This window comes from Petaurus breviceps, unplaced genomic scaffold (genome assembly GCF_028583685.1).
Source record: "Petaurus breviceps papuanus isolate PSGF00001 unplaced genomic scaffold, PetGlider_PUasm1.0 140, whole genome shotgun sequence".
NCBI lineage: Eukaryota > Metazoa > Chordata > Mammalia > Diprotodontia > Petauridae > Petaurus > Petaurus breviceps.
The window spans coordinates 33345555-33365124 of record NW_027185698.1 but is presented as its reverse complement, the minus strand read 5'-3'; the positions used below and the strand labels follow the sequence as shown (position 1 = coordinate 33365124).

Sequence of the window (19570 nt, the reverse complement as noted above, 5' to 3'; positions counted from 1 at the left end):
GATAGCAAGTTGAATTTTGTGTACATTAAATTTAACTCATCTATGGGGCATCCAGTTTGATATGTCCAGTAGGTAATTGTATATGCAAGACCAGAGGTCAGCAGAGAGACTAGGGCTGAATAAGTAAATTTGAGCATCATCAGCATAGAGGTGATAATTGAATCCATGGGAGCTGATGAGATTGCCAAGTAAAATAGTATCAAAGGAGAAGAGAAAAGGGCCTAGGACAGAGAGAGGCCTGTGGCAACACACAGAGTTAGTGGGTATCAGCTAGATGAAAATCCAGCAAAGGAGACTGAAAACGAGCAGTCAAAAAAAGAAAGTAGTGTCATGAAAACCTAAAGAGAAGAGGTTGTCAAAGAGCAGATGGTGAACAACAGAGGTCAAAGAAGATGAGGATTGAGAAAAGGCCATTACAATTGGCAATTAAAGGATCATTAGTAACTTGGGAGAGAGCAGTTTAGAGCTAAATGATGAGGTCTGAAGCCAAGTACCTAATAAATTTGATGATATACTTAAAAGAAATAGGAACTTGGGGATTTTGAAGATACTTTAAAGCTTATTTAAAACTGTCTTTTATGTGAATACCTATTATAACATATACTCCCCAAATAGTTGTCCTTTATTTGAATACTTGTATTGATTAGAACCTATCTCAAAAGACAGCCCTATTCCATTTTTGCATAATTTTATTGATTATATACTTTTTATACACTGAACATGTTTCCTTAAAACTGTTACCCATTTGGTCCTAATTCTTCCCTTTCAAGCTGCATACAATGCATTTTATCTTACCTATACTAGTTCATCAAATGACAACTTAGTCATAAAAGCTTTTAAGATATTTATTGGTAGTTTTTTGTCATCTCCCTCCAGATCCCTCCCCCATGCCTTTTTTTTTTAATAAATTAAATAGACCTTTTTCCTTCTGTTCTTTCTTATAAGATATGGTTTCTAGCCTCCTAATCATCCAAGCCGCCCTTGTACGATGTCTTCTATTTGCTGTTATCTTCTAAATACCATGTGACCCTTTAAAGTCTTACCTTACACTGACAAGATGTTTGAGGAGACTTTGGATTCTCAGATATATGCTAGCATTCCAAAAGATCTGACAGTGTCTATTAAGCCAGAAATGTTTTGAGGGCAAGGCTGCCACCAGACTGTTGTCCAAAGGCCAGCCTAGCAGTGTGACAAGAATTTCCTGCATCTATGATAGATAACCTGTCATTTGAGTATTTGATTTGGCAAATGGAGAAAAGTGTATTGAGAAAAAAGCGACCGATGAAGGAATGAAAAGCATTCATTAAGCACCACAATGTGCAAAGCACTGTGCTAAGAGCTAGGGATACATAGAGAAAAGTTAAGACAGACCCCGCTCTCAAGGACTAATGTAACACATAGAAGAAGGTTGAGCTGCAAGTCACATGGAAAGGTCCAGTGGTCTTTAAGTGGCAAAGCAGATGGTACTGCATCATCTTTAATGTCTTTTCCACTGATAAAATCCTGTCCATTTCTGATGTTGCACCATTTCACAATGGCAAGGACTTTAGTGTCTAGAGTTTTATTTTTCAGGTTTTCAGTAGCTGTGGCTCCTGAGGAAGCAGGACTGTAACACCTGTAGAAGCAGTTGCCAGGGCCCATCTCCACAAGGGTATAGAGCACCAGTTCTGGAGTCAGGAGGACCTGAGTTCAAATGTGACCTCAGACACTTGACATGCTTACTAACTGTGTGATCTTGGGCAAGTCATTTCACCCCAATAGCCTTGCCTTCCCTCCTCCAAGAAAATCAAACAAACCCAAAAACAAAAAATGATTACTTGGTGGGCAGGGAAGAGGGGGGAGGGGGATGAAGAGGGGTAGAGGTTGGAGGAGGGAAATGTTTGTGCTGCCACTCCTGAGGTGCTTGGGCCTATAGAAGTTGGTGGCAAAAGAGCTCAGTTTCTTCACCGTGATTATGACTTTGGAGCCTGGGCTGGAAATAGGGACATTAGTCTGTGGGACGTTTTGATTCCGAAGGCCTTTGGGTTTAGGTTCAGTCTCCATCAGAGTCTAAAGGGAAGTAGTGATTAGGGTGATTAAACTCTTATTTTGTATGTCTTCTCCATCAAGATGCATCATGTTTATACTGTATTAGAAAGAAAAACATATAGTTTATAGGGGATTCTGAAGCTCAAAATAAGAAAGACAGTGGTAAAAGAATCACCTACCTGTTTGAATAAGTTGGCAGATGTGACAATAGAACCTTAATCCACAGTCTTCAAGAAATTATAGACTAAGCGAGGAGGTGCCAAAAGACTAAAATCAGGCAAATGTCCCAATTTTCAAAACCAAGTAATTTTCCCAGAAAAAAAGTCTGTAAAGGATTATTAAAACAGATGGATTCTGAGCACTTAGAAGAGAAAACACTGTTTCCTCAGAAGCAGGATGGGTTCACTCAAAACAGATTGTGCCAGACTTAACCTCCTTTCCTTTTTGGGGTAGAATTATATGGCATTTTATTGCTTCCAAAGTGCTCTCCTCACAATAATACTGTGATGTAGCTAGTACAAGTATCATCCCCATTTTACAAGTCATGAGATTGAATGGATGAATGAATGAATGAAAAAGCACCGTGCAAATGTACTTTTCTAAGTGCTGGAAACACAAACAGAAAAACAAGACGCTCCTCCTTGACTTCAAGGATCCCACGTTTTGTTAAGGAGAGACAGCACATCTTGTAGGAGCTTTCAACTACAGGGCCCAGTAGCTCTTAGGGTATAGCAGGTAGTAATACATCTTTATTGTCACTTTCATTGACAAGAAACATCTTATCTGGTGTTGAACTAGTACAAAGACTTTGGTGTTGAGGACTTTCTTTTCAGAGTCTTCAGTACTTATAACTAGTAAAGAGGCATGGACAGGTGTATCCTTAGAGGCAGCATCAGGCTGAATTCTCAGCAATGGTTGGGGAAAGGGAAGATGAGGTTGAATAAGTATTTGTATAGCACCTGCTACCTGCCATGCATTGTGCTAGGTAGTTTACAAATATCGTCTCATTAGATCCTCACAACAACTCTGGGAAGTAGGAGTTATTTATGGCCATTTTATAGTGGGAGAAAATGAGGTGGACAGAGGCTAAGTAACTTGCCCAGGATCACACAGCTAGTAAGTGTATGAGGCTAGATATACCCCAGTCTTCCTGACTCAAGGCCCAACACTGTGTCCACTGTGCTAGCTCACTGGCCCTGGATTGACAATTGCTTTCCTGAAGGATGGTGATGGGGGCCAGACTGGAAGCAGAAGCTGTGGTGTACACATACTTCTATTCCCAGGGCTCTAGTGCTTACCTGCCTGTCAGTGGCATTTGGTCAACCATTGTTATTATTGCTGGTGGCAGAGATGATGAATACCTTCTTGGTAATAATTGCTCTTCTCTTTGATATTTATGGGAGCTGGGACTGTACTGCCGTGCCAGGTCTCCTTGGCTCAGGGTCTTAGCTATTTCCATTAGGGTCTGAGAGGATGATTGAGTTAATATAAGTTGAAGGGCAGCTAGGTGGTACAGTGGATAGAGCACCAGCCCTGAAGTCAGGAGGACTTGAGTTAAAAACTAGCCTCAGAGGGGCGGCCAGGTAGCACAGCGAGTAAGAGCACCGGCTCCAGTGTCGGGATGACCTGGAGATCGAATCCCGGGCTCAGACACTTAGCACCCACCCAGAAACACCTGGCCATGTAACCCTGATCAAGTTACTTAACCCCAATTGCTTAGGGGAGGCCAGGTGGCTCAGCGAGTAAGAGCACCGGCTCCAGTGTCGGGATGACCTGGATCAAATCCGGGCTCAGATACTCAACACCACACCCAGAAATAACTGGCTATGTAACCTTCAGCAAGTTACTTAACCCTCATTGCTTTAAAAAAAAAAAACTAGCCTCAGACACTAGCTGTGTGACCCTGGGCATGTCACTTAACCCTGATTGCCTCCAAAGCAAAACAAAAATAAACTATTGGTTGACTTGCCTGGCACATGGTGCCTCCTGTCTCTAGATTCTTTGCTGCTTCGGCTAGGCTTCCTGCCCCTTGGGCCTAGAGACCTTAAGAGATTTGTTTTAAGGTCATATGGCCAGTAAGTGATAGAACCAAACTTGAGTACAGGTGTTCTGATGCAAAATCCAGGGCATTTCCTACTATGCCATGAAGTCTGTCTAGATTGAGGCAACATAGGTTCATTGCAACAAAGGATTTGATAAAGTTTCATGATATTCTTGTGGACATGATGGAAAAATGAATGGTGCCGACATAAATAGGTAGATTTTTGGCTTACCGGACCAAACAGTATCAATTAGTGACTGAAATCAGAATATGATGGTTCATCGGGGTGCCTGTATGGCTAGCTCACCACCTCCCCCTGCCCAAATAATCTTGTATTTATTTTGTATATAATGTATTTTTTTATATTGTGTATGGTAGTAAAGCAGGCTATAATCTTCTGGATTTCTCCATCATTCCCCAGAATTCTCTTCATTCTAGAAGATCACTTCAGCCTTGGAATTCACACCTTAGAATGTCCCTCCCTCTTATTGGATGGCTTTTTGTAGGATCATCATTTAAGGAGAGTGCCCAGGACAGCCATCTCTTTATTTCCCTCAAGCTGCATTCCTCCTTACTTCTCTATCACAGCTCTGTGCTATATGCCTTTCCCCACCTCTTACTAGTTCAGTAAGGATGGAATAAGGGATTCTAAGAACTGGTGATGAGGAGGGGATACATGTGTGGAATGTGGAACAGGCAGTGCAAGGACAGAGATAGGAGACAGAAGGAACTGGAGATTTATACTTGAGAAAATAAGATCTGGGGGTGGCTAGGTGGCACAGGAAGAGCGCTGGCCCGAAGTTGGAAGGACCTGGGATCACCCACACAAAAAAACTGGCCGTGTAACCTTGGGCAAGTTACTTAACCCCAATTGCTTTAAAAAAAAAGAGAGAGAGAGAGAAAAGAAAAGAAGATCTGAAGGACATTATAGCTATCTCCAAGTATGTGGGGGTTTCTCATGTGGAAAAGAGTAAAAGAGCAATTAGACCTCAATACTTCTCTAGAATCCCAAACCAGGATCAGTGGGTAAAAATTATAGGGAGATAGATTTCAGCTCAATACAGTTGGAAAACTGTTTTCCATCTGTTTTTAAGTGGAATGGTCTACCTAAAAATCCAGCGAGCTCTCCATTACTAGAAGTGTGCAAATAGGCTATTTGATCAAGTCATGTTTTAGAAAGAATACAAATAAACTGGGTTAGATGACATCTCAGTTTCCTTCTCATTCTTAAGATTTTATAATTTTTGCTCTCTTCAGGCAAATTTAAATCAAGATTCTATCTAATAATTTTAATGTAAATAGGATCTGACTTTCAGCAATTATTTGTTTGATATCTCTCCTTTCCTTTACTAGGTTATAATAGGAGAGAGATATGTGAAATGTGAGTGAAGGAATGGAACAAAAAAAGTAAGATTAAGGTTACCAAATATATTACAGTAATTTAAAACTAACTTCCTGTTATTCTTTTTTTTCAATGTTTTATTGGTATTTTGTGTTTCTTACCTCACCATAGAATCCCATATGTCCCTTCCCATTCCCTTCCAGAGATCTATCCTATATGATGAATAATATTTTAGAGGAAAAAAAAAAGCCCCCACAACTGATTGATACAGTAGAAAAGTCTGAAGACATGTGCAATATGTAACATCTGTGGACCCCCACAGATAGTAGGTTGGAGGTATCTCCTTGTGTGTTTTTATTTGAGTCTCATTTGATCTTTAGAATTTTGTTATATTTACTTTTGATTTTTGGTGTATCATTCTTTCCATTTACATTGTATTTTCTGTGTATATTGTTTCCTTGCCACTGCTTACTTTCTTTGCATTAGTTTTGTATAGATCTTTCCGTGCTTCTCTGTTTTCATCATATACATAATTTCTTATTTAGCACAGTAATATTCCATTACATTTGTGTGCCACAATTTGTCTATTCCCTAATTGATGGGCATCTACTTTATTTCCAACTTTTAGCTATCACAAAAAGTGCTGCTATAAATATTTTGGAGTGTATAAGAACTTTCTTCTTATTGATGACTTCTTTAGGGTTTAGGCCCAGTAATGGAGTCTCTGATTCAAAGAGTATGTACATTATAGTCACTTTATTTGAATAATTCCAAATTACTTTCCAAAATAGTTGCACCACTTCATAGCTCCACCAACAATGTATTAGGGTGCCTCTCTTTCCACAACCCTTCCAACATTGACTTTTTTGGGTCATTTTTGCCAGTTTGCAGAATGTGAAGTAAAACCAAGCATTTTTTCATGTATTTTTAAAAACTTTGCAGTTCTTTTGAGTACTGTTGGCTCTTATCCATTGACCATTTTATCTATTAGAAAATAACTATTAGTCTTCTATATTTATTAATTGTTTATATATCTTTGATAGCAAACCATTATGAGAGACATTTGATAAAGATTTTCCCCCATTCAACCACTTCTTTCTTATCTTAGATATATTAATGTTATCTGTTCAGAAACTTAAGTTTCAAGTAATTGAGTTATTTTTTTATCTTTTATAATTGCCTCTGTGTCTTTTTTGTTTAAGAATACATATCTTATCCTTTGCTGTGTTTGTGAGCTATTTCTCTTCTTATTTTAAAAATAGTATATTCTTTAGAATTAAGGTCACATCCATTTAGAATGTATTGTGTAGTGTGTTGTAAGCTGTTGGACTAAAGCCTAGTTTATGCCAAACTGCTTTCCATTTTTATCAAACAGGGAGTTTTTCCCTAGATAATTTATGTTTCCACTTTATCAAGCACTGGAGTTATTGAGTTCTTTTGTTTTGGGATTTCCTTTGTCTAATCTATTCCATTGAAAGTGTAAATTAATTTTGGTAGTATTATAATTTTATTTATATTGGCATGGTCTGTCCGTGAGTATTGAATATTCCTTTAGCTGTTTAGGTTTTTCTTTCTTAAAGGAGTACTTTGTAATTGAATCTAAGTGTTTTTATGCTTTGTGAGGTTGACCCCAAATATTTTATTGGAACAGGATTTCCCTTCTTTTTATTGCTTCTTGCATTTTGTTATTGTTATATAGAAATGCTATTGAATCTATTTCTTTTGTTTGTAGTCCCTGAACCAATTTCTAATCTTACATTATGGTATGGAAATGCTGTATCGACTGTTTCTGACGTTTTAAATTTGTTTGCAACATCTCTTTGCCTTCAGATGTGGTCAGTTTTTGTAAAAGTTCCATGTAGTGCAGAAAAATATGTATATTCCTTTTCTGTTCCATTCAGAAGGCATCATATAAGTCTTTTAAGTCTAGTTTCTCCAGAAATTTGTTCATTTCCATATTTTCCCTTTTGTTTATCTTTCTGTTATACTTATCCCAAACTAACAGATATTGAAGTCTCCTGTAACTATTGTGTTACTGTCTGTTTTATTGAAGCTCAAATGTTTCCTTTGTTGTTTGTTTATTCATAAATTGTTCTCTTATCCACAAGAAGTATGATAGGTAATATGCTCTGTGGTCTTCAAATTTTCTTTTGATATCTCCCTTTATATATTGGACATGTATCCATTTTGACATTATCTTGGAAAATGGTATGATATTCATGCCCTATTTCTGCCAGACTACTTTCCAGCTATCCCAGCAGTTTTTTTTTAACCAAATATGAATTCTTAACCCCAAAACTTAAATTTTTACATTTGTCAAATATAGGGTTACTACAGTCATTTCCTACTATATATATCTACTCTTTTACTGATCAACCTTCTTCTTTCTTAGCTGGTACTGGATGGTTTTGAGAACGACTGCCTTATAGTATAGTTTAATATCTGGTACTGTCAAACTTTATTGTTTTATATTTTTTATTAGTTCCTTTGATATTTTTGACCCTTTGTTCTTCCAGAGGAATTTTGTTATTTTTACTAGCCCAGTAAAATAATTTTTGGTAACTTAATTGGGATGGCATGAATAAATGGATTAGTTTAGATAAAGTTGTCGTTTTTATTATATTGACTCTGCCTACCCATGAACAATTAATGTTTCTCCATTTATTTAAATCTCACTTTATTTGTATAAAAAATGTTCTATAATTGTCTTCATATAGTTCCTAGATTTGTTTTTGGTATACTCTCAAGTATTTTATATTGTCTAAAGTTATTTTAAGTGGGGTATCTCTTATTATCTTTTCTTGTAATGTTTTGTTGGTGATATATAGAAATGCTGTTGATTCATGTGGGTTATTTTATATCCTGCTACTTTACTAAAAATATTGTTTCCACTAACTTTTTAGTTGAATCTTTTGGATTTGCCAAGTGTATCATCATATCATTTGCAAAAAGAGATTGTTTTATTACCTCATTGCCCATTCTGATTCTTTCAGTTTCTTTTTCTTCTCTTATTGCTATTGCTAGCATTTCTAATCCAATATTGAATAATATTGGTGAGAGTGGGCATCCTCACATTTCCTTCAGTTATTACTGTTTTTCCTGCTGATTTATCTATTTATGTTCCAAGTCTTTGAGATATCTTCTTCCTTCAATCTTGGATACTTCCAGCCTCCCTTATTTTCCTTATCACTTCTAGACTCTTCTCCCCTGATTATGGTTTTCTTGGAGGTTATATCTCAAAGTATCTCAGCCTTCTTTCACATGGGGCAATTCACAGTTCACCAGTCTAGGTCTTTGCCCCACCTAACTTTTGGGTGGGCTCGAACTGGTCCTTGCTGGGTACTTTGCTCTTTTCCTCAGGCCTGGTGGAGTTCTGCATAGACTCCCACATACATAGTGCCCTGTCATGGTGACCTGTCCTACTTCCTCTGTTCGTCAGTTCTCTGACCTGGCACTGACAGTTCAGAGCTTATTTATCCTGCTGGCACTGGAAGTTTAGAATTTTGCAACACTGATGCTTCCAGGTTGCAGCCTCCTGCAGGCTTTTGCTCCTGAAGGACTGTGGTCAGGCTGGTTCTTGAAACTCAAGGAAACTTCCACAGACTTAGCATGAAGGTGGGGTCTCCATAGCAGCATTAGAAAGAGGGAGGAAGGCCTGGGATGTTGGAGTAGGTTTTGATATAAGTCTGTGTTATATCCTTGGGAGATAGGGAAAGGGTGCCAAGTGAGGTCTTAATCAGTGAGCATTAGCTCTTGTGTTTTTATTTTTTATCCTTTTGGATTCAGAATGTCCTAGACCTTGGAAACAGCTGAAGTTGCTTTATCTTTGGTGTAAAATTTCTGCTTTGGAGTGTTTTAAGAGGTCATGGGAATTAGAGAAAATGTCTAGTCCACCATCTTGTTGTTCATGTGACAGTCCTTCCTGTTACTTTCTTTCTGAAAAATAGTTAAGATTTTCTAAAGTAATTCTTTGAAATTTTTATACTATATAGATGGGCACTGATCAAATGTAATGGAGAACAATTTAAATATGCTTGAAACACTCAGTATCCTAGATGTTGAATTAATTCTATTTTAATGTTGTCTCTATTAGTTTTCATAATATCCTTGGAGGTATACGAGGAATAAATATGCCTATTTTCTAAACAAGACACCTGAATTATTGAAAGTTTGTGATGAGTCAAGTGATAAATTCGAAACAAGACATAAGGTACCAAAATAATTAGAACCCTGTTGGTGAAGATACACTATCTATTCTGTATTTAGTTTGCAAAAATGTTTTTACAATGAACTTGTAATAACAATGTTACATTTTCAGTGCTAACAGTGAGCATGTGTGAACTCTAACATATAAAATAGAAACTTATTATCATATAGTATGTTATTTTGTAGATTTTTGTGGTTAGAGGTCAAAGGTACTTAGAAGATTAATACATGTACTTTTGTATGATAACTAACAGCCTATAGTATGGTGGTTTTATTTTTCTCCTTCCAAATAGTTCACTAGACTATCAAATTGATCATTTAGAACAGTGATCTGCAAACTTTTTTTGTCACTCACCTCGATCAGCAAAAATAAATTTTGATCATGCACCCCTATATTTCTAAATTATATTCATACATTAATTTGCTACTAATGTATATTGTTAAACTTAACAGAAATTAGTGATTTTTAAAAAATTAAATAAAGATGAAATAATTATTGATTTTAGAGTCAATAGGGAGTCACAGGAGTTGACTGAATAGAGGAGTGACATAGACCAGTACTTTTTGGCAGCTGTGTGGAGGATAGATTACAGAGGAAAAAATTTTGAGACAGTCAGTGTCACTGGGAAACCATTGTAACAGTCCAGGCAAGAGGTGATCATGAGTATTTTTACTAGGATGCTACGTAGCTATGTGGATGGAAAGAAGGCAGCAAATCTAAGAGTTGTGGAAGTAGAAATGACAAGATGTGATAACTGATTGAATATCTATAGTTGAGGGAAATTGAGGAGTCAAAAATAATGTGTTTCAAACATGAGTAACTAGAAAGATGGTGGTACTCTCAGAAGAAATACAGTGAAGTAAGGGGGCAGGCTGGGGGGAAGGTAGTGACTTTTATTTGGAGGTTGTTGAGTTTGAGATGCCTATAGGACAAATTGTTTAAAATGTCCCATAGAAAGTTGATGACATGGTACTGGAGCTCAAGAGAGACACCAGAACTGGATATTTTGTTGTAGCTGTGTAACTAGATGTATAGTTGTAACACCCATAGTTAGGATTTATGATGATGATAATAATAATAACTAAAATTTATATAGCAGTCACTATGTGAGCCTTACAACAACCCTGGGAGTTAAGTGCTATTATCTTCATTTTACAGATGAGGAAATTGAGGCATATGGGTTAAGTGACTTGCCCAGGGTCAGAAGATGACAAGTATCTAAGGCGGGATTTGAACTCAGGTCTTCTTGACTCCACTCCCAGTACCATATGCACTTTACCACCTAGCTGCTTTGGATAATGACATAGTAAAGGAAATGGAGAAGTGATCAAACAGGTGGGAGGAAAACCAGCTTCTACCAGCTTCTTATATGACCTTGGACAAGTGATTTACCTATTTGGGGTTTCTATTTTCTCCATTCTGTAAAATGAAAGGTTTGGATTGAGTGATTTCCGAGATTTCCTTTCAGTTCTAAATTTGTGGTTCTCTGACATTATGAATTGTTTCTTCAGTTTAGAAAAACTCCAGATTTAAAATTTTAACCATTGTTGGTGTTGATGTATTTTATCAGTTTAGATGAAGAGGATTAAAATTAAGTTGTATTTAGTGGAATATAAAGTTAAACTTTGTTGGCAATGTGAAACTTTAAAACCTGTAAAAATTTGTTTATCTGTAGTTTCCAAGTGTGAAGACCACAGTGGTTGCTATAGCTATGTTTTTGGTAACATAATAAACTGAGCATCATGCTGTGCCTGTTGATTGATTTGAAATAATCATATTGTGTCAAAGGGAATATTCTACAACATTCCATTGAGGCCTACTGGAGTCTCTTTCATCTTACACAAAGCTAGTTTCTTGCAGAGGCAAATTATGCAAATCACTGCTCAGTGTTTCATAATCAATTAGTCCTTTGTTGCAAGTGCAGTGTGTTCTAGGAGAACAAAAATCCTATAATTTGGTGTTTTTTAGGAAGTCAAGCAACTGCTGTGATAAGAAAAGTATACTTGTCAACTGCTTTGAACTCTTTATATACTTAAAGCAGCAGTTGTCTTTTGAGGAATGTACTCCCAGCTTTATAGCAGGAGTTTTGTTTGACAATGTGTGCTGGGGGGAGGGGAGGCAAGCCCTACTGTACTGCAGTCTGCATGTGTAAACAAAGCTTTGCAAGCTGCCTGTGCTAACAGATGGCAATCGGGCACAACTTCCTTTGTACTGAGCCATCCTTAAGTGCCACAGTTTAAAATCTGCTTGCACTCATCTAGAAGACTTATTTTCTAAGAGGGAGAACATGTCTGATTAAAATATCATCACTATTAAGTGAACCCTTGATTTTAGACCAAAAGAGAAAGGTGAAAGGGACTTTTAAAAGTCTTTGAAAGACCAAGTGTAGATACCATTTGTTAGAAAGTTAATTCTGTAGCTGGGAAACTTGGGTTGCCATCTAGTGGCTGTTGTGTCATATCTGCTAGCATATTTCATTTTGATTTTGGTGCACATCATTCATTCATTAAAGTAGTAGTACTTCATGGGGATAATTCCAGCTTAGGGATTTAGGAAGTTATGCCTCCATACTTCAGGGATCTGTGATTTTCTTTACGTGAGCATTCCATACCTTCCACTGTCTTATATTACAACACCTCCAAGTCTTTCCTACTTTACTTTTCTGAAGTCTCTTGTCATGTAGGCAACCCTGTTTCTCAAAGGTTATGCAGTCCACAGAACTCTGGCAAATGTTTCTGCCAACCTGGAGAAGCTTCTCATACAGACTGGGCACATGTAAATCACTGGACCTCGTTGCACATTCTTGCTGTCTTGCAACAAATGTTGGGGGTAAGGGGACATGTATGTACAACAGTGAAGTAGTTGTATCCCAAGGAGAAAAGACTGAATAATCAAAAAATATACAAACATCCCAACTCCTTCTCTTTACTCACACAGCTACCACCTTAATTCAGGCCCTTATCACCTCTCACTTAGATTTTTGCAGCCACCAACTATTGATTTCCCTACCTCAAGTCTCCCCTCATGCCAGTCTAATCTCCATAATGCTGCCAAAATGATTTTCCTTAATTGAAGATCTGACCCATATCACTGTCCTACTCAGTAAACTTCAGTGGTTCTGTTTTCCCTCCAAGATAAAATATAAACTCCTCTGTTTAACTTTTAAAGCCCTTAACAATCTTATCCTAACTCACCGTGTTTCCCTGATAATAAGACACTGTCTTATTAATTTTTTTGGGAAGAAAAACACCAGAGGGCTTATTTTCAGGGGAGGGCTTTTGTTGTCCTGCCTCAGCTCTCCTCCGCGGCACTGCTCTCAATGGCGCCAGCAAGCAAATCACTGGGAAAGAACAGGATGACGCGCTCACTGCTGCAGCTCTGATTGGATGCAGCTCGGAGCACAGTGTGCGTTTCACGGGGGGGGGGGGGTTGGTGCATACAGAGGGTACCATAAGGTAGCGTGTAGCGCAGGGGATCACCTTCACTACAGTAGCAATCTCAATGGGGCTTATTTTAGGGGGAGGGCATATTTTAGAGGAATCTTACACAGTAAGGGAAGGGCTTATTTTCAGGATAGATCTTATTATCGGGGAAACATGGTCATCTTTCCAGCTTCCTTGTACTTTACACCCACCTACCACACTCTTTGATTTAGCCAGGCTGGCCTTCTCTTCATTCTCACACCTGACACTCTGTGTCCTGACCTGATGCCTTTGCGTTGTCAGTCTACCATGTGTGGAATGCATTCCCTCCTCATCTTATAATCACAGAGTCCTTTTCACAATGCACCTCAAGTACCATCTTCTGCCTGAAACCTTTCTTGATCTTGTCGAACACCTAGTGCCCTTCCTCTCAAAATTCCTCATATTTAGCTACTCTCTTTGTATTTATTCTCTTTAACTTTATTCTTTATGTACTTTTATTTCCTCATTGTCTTCTCAGAGGAATAATAAGCTCGTGTGAGAAGGAATTGTTTCATTCATTTTCTTTGTATCCTGGCATCTTGCACTGTGCTCAGCACATAATAGACACTTAATAAATTGGGCTATGATGAGTCAGTGCTTGTTGGGATTGCCCACTTCATTCAGTTCTGCCTTTACCTTTAATGTCTTTTGATCTGTTTGAGCTTTATGTGTATCTTACTTGAGAAACACCTAGTCTTTTTCTGTACTTCATTATGGACTGGATTCATGTTTTGAATTTATTGATTTTTTTCATGGTTTTCTTCATTAATTACTTCTCAGTTCTTTGATGCCACTAATGTTCTTGCTTTTCTTATTAGTTTCTAATTACAGCACCCAAAATTAAAAGGATAGTGCCCATTAAAATGCAAGAATATCAGTGGCAAATGTAATATTTTAAAATTTCTTGACATCATTGTGGGTTCTGATATTAATTCTGCCACTAATTACTAGGACCTTGGGCAAGTCACTTAACTTAATGGTCCCCACAGAAATAAGAGCTTGAACTGCTAGACGTATAGTCAAGAGAGAACAAGGCCCAATTCCTGACTCTGGCATTTAATAACTTTGTGACCATGGAAACCTCATTTAACCTCTCTGAGCCCCAGTTTGCCCATTGGTAAGATGAGAATGATTCCTTTATAATTTGTATCATAGGACTATTGTGAGGATTAGATAAAAATGTTTATATGTATATGTGTGTATGTATGTTATACACACACAAAAATACAGCATTTTGCAAAGCTTAAAAGTAGGACATAAATGTCAGTTGTTGCTATTATTTCTTAGGATTCTTACACCTTAAGTTTTGTCATTCTTTCTATGTGAAACATTTAAGGAACTTCTTAGGCGCTCATTTCTGTATGAGCACGGTGACTAAGGCAAGTAAATTTTATACTCTTTGCTTTAGTTGTCTTTCAAATTAGGATCTAGATGTTATCTAGTCTTACATGACTCATTACTTCGAGTCACTGTTTTCTGCCTATGACTTGTTAATGTCTTAAACCTTGTTCTTCCAGGGCAAATCTGTAAAAGTGGCAAGGAGTTTTATCTCTTCTGATATTTATGTAAGCCTCTTATCAAGTACAGTTGATTAGGAGTTAGAAGACTGAGTACTCTCAGTACACTGTGACCTTGAACCAAGACACTTAATCTGGCTGAGTTCTGCTTTCCTCATGTGCAAAGTGTGTATGTTTGGGTGGGTGAGAGAGGAGGTGTATTATATAATGTCCATGGTTTAAATCTTGTGCTCCAATGTTTTTTTGTTACAGAAAAATATACCTTTCCTAGACCCTAATATTTTTAGGCTCTAATGCATAACACAATGTATTCTATCACTGCTAAATGCTTTCTTTAAGATTAATCCCAAAATAAAATTTTAAATGAATACTTCATATTAATAAGGATCCAAATGTGAGTTTACTCATCTGAGAATATGAAAGCATTTTTCTGAATATTATAGACATTTATTTAGAATTATGTTTTAATCCATAAATAAAGAAATCTGTAATGCTTTTTTTTCTATTTTATTCTCATCCTTCCCTAAGTCAGCCAATCTTCTCAAAAGCCTATATTTCCATGGCAACAATGAATTAACACAATCACCCAGGTTATAAGAACAGGTTTCTCTTTAATGAAGTGTGACAGTGCTCAGAATCTTTCACGTAAAGAAATCCTTTATGAATATATGTCATTAGATTTCAGTTTCTACAACCTCATGACCATTAGAATTTTTTTTTATATATCCTTGGTCTCTGATACCATCTTAAGGAGTAGTCTCCAATCAAAAGAGTAGATTCCTTTACCTTCTGGGGGAGGTTTTGAAACTTTACCTGGTAGAGATCTCGAAGTTATTACCTTGACCCCTTCACATTGAAATTCCCATCAGAGAGATTAACAGCATTGGTAGCTTCACCCCCTTCCCTGTCTTGGTCATTTACTGTCATTTACTGGCGCATTTACTGTCATTTTCCCACTCCTGCCCTCCCCATCTATTCTTCACCTCCTGAGAAATCCTTCCAGCTACCAGTAGGTGGTGCAGTGGATATCTGAGAGGATGCATACATAGGAAGTTCTGTAGATCAGGTGGAGCAAAAGGAACTTCCCACTGAAGGGATCAGGGCTTGATGAAAGGCATCAGTCATTTGAATGTTGCCTTGAAGGAGAGGAGCTTAACTAGGCCATCTCTAAGACTCCTCCTACTGGTTAATTCCATCATCCTAGAACGTGTGATAGGCAGCAAGGGAAGATGTCTTAAACAGGAGATTGATAAATTCTGTGAGTGCATGTATAAAGTAATGCATTGAACAGTTATTGCTTTAAAACAGGTTTGTGGTTTCTGGACTTGGGGGTGTATGTATTACCTTCCTGAAAAAACTCTGAAAGCAACACATGATTTCTTCTTATCCCCACTTGGAGGTGATTTTCCCCTTTAAACTATCAGACCTCTCCTGTAACCTTTTTCCATCCTGTCATAGTTGTTTAGGGACATCTCACCCGTCTCTTAGAAAACAGGGACTTCGTAAATTTTCATTTTTGTGCCTTTCAATTCAACAAATGTACTTAGTGCTTACTATATACACAGACTGCTATGCTAGGCAATATGGAAGATAAAAAAGTTTAGGTAAAATAATATTCCCTGCTTTCATATAATCATGGTAATACTAGATAAATATAGTATAGAGTTGAAAACAAAGTACTACCTGAGCTCATTACTGACTAAAGGGATTAGGGAAAGCTTCATAGAAAGGGGTTCCATTTGAGTTGGGCTTTCAGGGATTGTTAGGAATTGACCAGGTCAAATGTGGACATTCCAGGTATTTGGAACAGCATTAGCAAGGAACATTGGTAGAAAAGGATAATGTGTTTGGGAGATACAGGGTAGCCTGAATGTAGAATATATATAGCAACGAAGAATAGGCTGATAAAGGTAAAGTGGCACCAGCTTTTGGGAGCCCTTGAATGTCAGGCTAAGGAGTTTGAACTTTACTTCTTATTCAATAAGGAGCTACCAGAGATTTTTGAGCAAAGCAGGAACTTAAACAGATCTCTCTGTATAAAGCTTACTCATCTGACAGCAGCAAATTAAAGCCCTTTTGTAGAGGGAGGAACTATAGGCTGAGAGATGACTGTGGTGCTATTATTTATAAGCAGTTGGTAATGAGGGACTAGGATGGTAGGAAAGGAATGAATATGAGAAGTAATGAGAAAGTAGAATCCACAGGATATCATGCACTATGGAGTTATACTGAGTGACATCAATTCAGTTTAGTGACTTTTGCAGAGTTTGAGCTGAATTGAATCGAATCATATATAATTGGGAGTGATGAATTCTGGGATCTTAGGGAACAAGCAGAACCAGTAGTCCAAGGCCAAAGCCAGGGCCAGCAAAGTTGGATACCAAGGAGGTTAAAAAAAGAATTCTCCAAATTGGTAAGTTTATTGACTGAACTCCCTGATATTTTAACTTAACACGTAGAGCATCAACTCCACCGTCTTATTGTCTGGAAGGTAGATAGAGATGGCTTTTTGTACATTTTGGGGAGAATGACAGTTAAATTAATTCAAAATTTACTTTAAATAAACACAGTATTTCTTTTTTTTTTCTTTTAGATTTCCCATATTGGGAAATTAAGAGACTTTCTTCTGGAACACAGGAAAGATTACATTAATGCTTATAGGTAAGTAAATAACATTTTTTGTCATAAGTCTTTTTCATTAATTCACAAACATCTTCCCAGGATTTTCTAAAACCATCCTGCTAGTCATTTCTTAAGTATTCTATTAGAGTCATATACCGCAACTTGTTCAGCCATTCCCCAATTGATGGATATCCCTTTTATTTTTAATTCTTTGCCACCCCAAAAGAGCTGCTATAAATATTTTTGTCCATATAGGGCATTTTCCTTTTTCTTTGATCTTTTTGAGATACAGACCTAGTAGTCATATTGCTAGGTCAAAGGATATATATACACAGTTTGGTTGCCCTTTGGTCATAGTTCCAAATTGCTCTCCCAGATGGTTGGATCAGTTCACAACTCCACCAAGAATTCATTAGTGTCCCAATTTTTCCACATCCCCGTAACATTCATTGTTTTCCTTCTCTGTCATATTAGCCAGTCTGGTAGGCATGAGGTGATACATCAGAGTTGTTTTAATTTACATTTCTCTGATCAGTACTGATTTTGAGCATTTTTTCATGTGGCTATAAATAGCATTGATTCTTCTTCTGAAAATTGCCATAATTTCTTAATAAATGCTTGTTGACTGACATCAGTGAAAGGAATATAGCTTTCATTTCTATAGTGTTTAAAATTTACAGAATACTTTTCTCACAATAGCCCTGTGAAGTAGGTAGCTTTTATATTATTATTCTTATATTACAGATAATCATTCAGCCAAGGCTCAGAGAGGTGAAGAAATTTGTGTTGAGCTCTCACAGCTCATCATTTTAGCCCTTGAGTTTGAGCCCCAGATCTTTTCCAATTGCAGATTCTTTTGCTCTTCACCTTGCTGTAAACCACCTCATGTCTCCTGTTGATAACTTCTGTTTAGGTAGCCCATTGAGATTTACAAAATGCTTCCCTTACAGCAACTACATTGGGCAGGTAATGCTTTTTAAATGTAAGAAAACCAGTTTCCAGGAGTGTAAGTCATGTACTCAGAGTTGTACTGTTAGTAAGGATCAGAAGTGAGAAACAGACCAAGGTTCAGTGTTCTTTTCACTATACTGCCTGTTAAAATAGGCTTCAATTTATTTTTTAAATTATCTTATATGTGGCATCTTTATAAAGGAAAAGGGCTTATATTCTAAACGTAGCAGTTTCCTTTAACTTTCAAAAATAGTAGAGATGCTTCAACACCCTAAGCAAGAATATAAACATTTTATTTGTCAAAGAGCAGAAATGCAGTGCTTCTGGCAAATTATGACATAACACCTACAGTTTTGTCTGTCTAAACTTAATGGCTGAAATTTATAAATAATTTATAAATAATTGAATTTATATATCCAATTATATAACTGTAAAATGAATATTGTTATTTTTCATGTTATTTGTTGTTTCACAAAACCAGAAAATAAGTATTTTAAAGAAGCTGAAATAGCTAATTGACTCTGGATGACCAAATGTGTGTGGGGTAGGGGGAGAGCAGGGAGGTTTTAAAATGTTGATTTTTTTAAAAATTCTTGGCTATAACAGTAATTCTCTTAGCCCCAAAGTGGAAACTAGAAATTGTGTGAAAATATTTTTTAAAATGGTAGTCAGTAGCCAGTTCTTTCCTTACCTCACAATTTATGTGAAACATTGTACTGTAACATAATGCCAAGGAAAGGCAACTTCCCAAGGTTCAAAATACCAGCATAGGTGCTCTCCATTTTATTCAATGACAAACCAAGAACAGAGAGGATCGAAACATGACATCATTCAAAATACAGCATTTACTAAGTGTGATTAAATAATCTCCAAGTACTACCCCACCACAGGACCTTCCAATCATTCAATCAATTACAAAGTCCCTGGTCTAAATACTTCTCCACCCCTAGGCTATACCTTCATTTAGTCCACCACAAAGCCCCTCTTCTCAAATGGAGATTAGTTTCCAAACATAAGTAAAGTACCTTCATTTGTTCAATCACAGAGCACAGAAAGGTCAAAAGTTCCCCACCCCTGGATCACAATTCAATCTACCCCAGAGTTACATCAAGTTTAAACACAGCACTTAATACCCAGATGGAGGTCTTTTCTTCATCTTGACAAGAGGCAAGTTCTCAGAAATCTTAGTTCCTGGGGAGACAAGGCTTAGCAAGGCCACAAGATACATTGCAAGTCTCTTCATTAATTCATCCTCTGCCTGTAGAACAGTCCTAGAACCCCTGAAAACTTTAGCAAAACCCTCTCCCAGGATTTCTGTAAACATACAACAAGAAAATCCTTCTTCAGGGCTTCTGAACCAACAGAAAGGTTCCCAGACCCCTGCAACAACAGCACTGT

At 37.3% G+C, this 19570-nt stretch overlaps 2 protein-coding genes across 2 annotated transcripts in view; both read left to right on the top strand.

The window, feature by feature from the left end:
- The window catches only part of TMEM128 (transmembrane protein 128), a 480334-nt gene that overhangs the window by 238532 nt on the left and 222232 nt on the right, over nucleotides 1-19570 (top strand). The window lies entirely within an intron of this gene.
- Nucleotides 1-19570, top strand: part of STX18 (syntaxin 18) — a 132277-nt gene that overhangs the window by 69304 nt on the left and 43403 nt on the right. The window contains exon 2 of the mRNA XM_069069938.1: nucleotides 17193-17260. Coding sequence (XP_068926039.1) covers nucleotides 17193-17260 — 68 coding nt within the window. The remainder of the gene's footprint in view (nucleotides 1-17192; nucleotides 17261-19570) is intronic.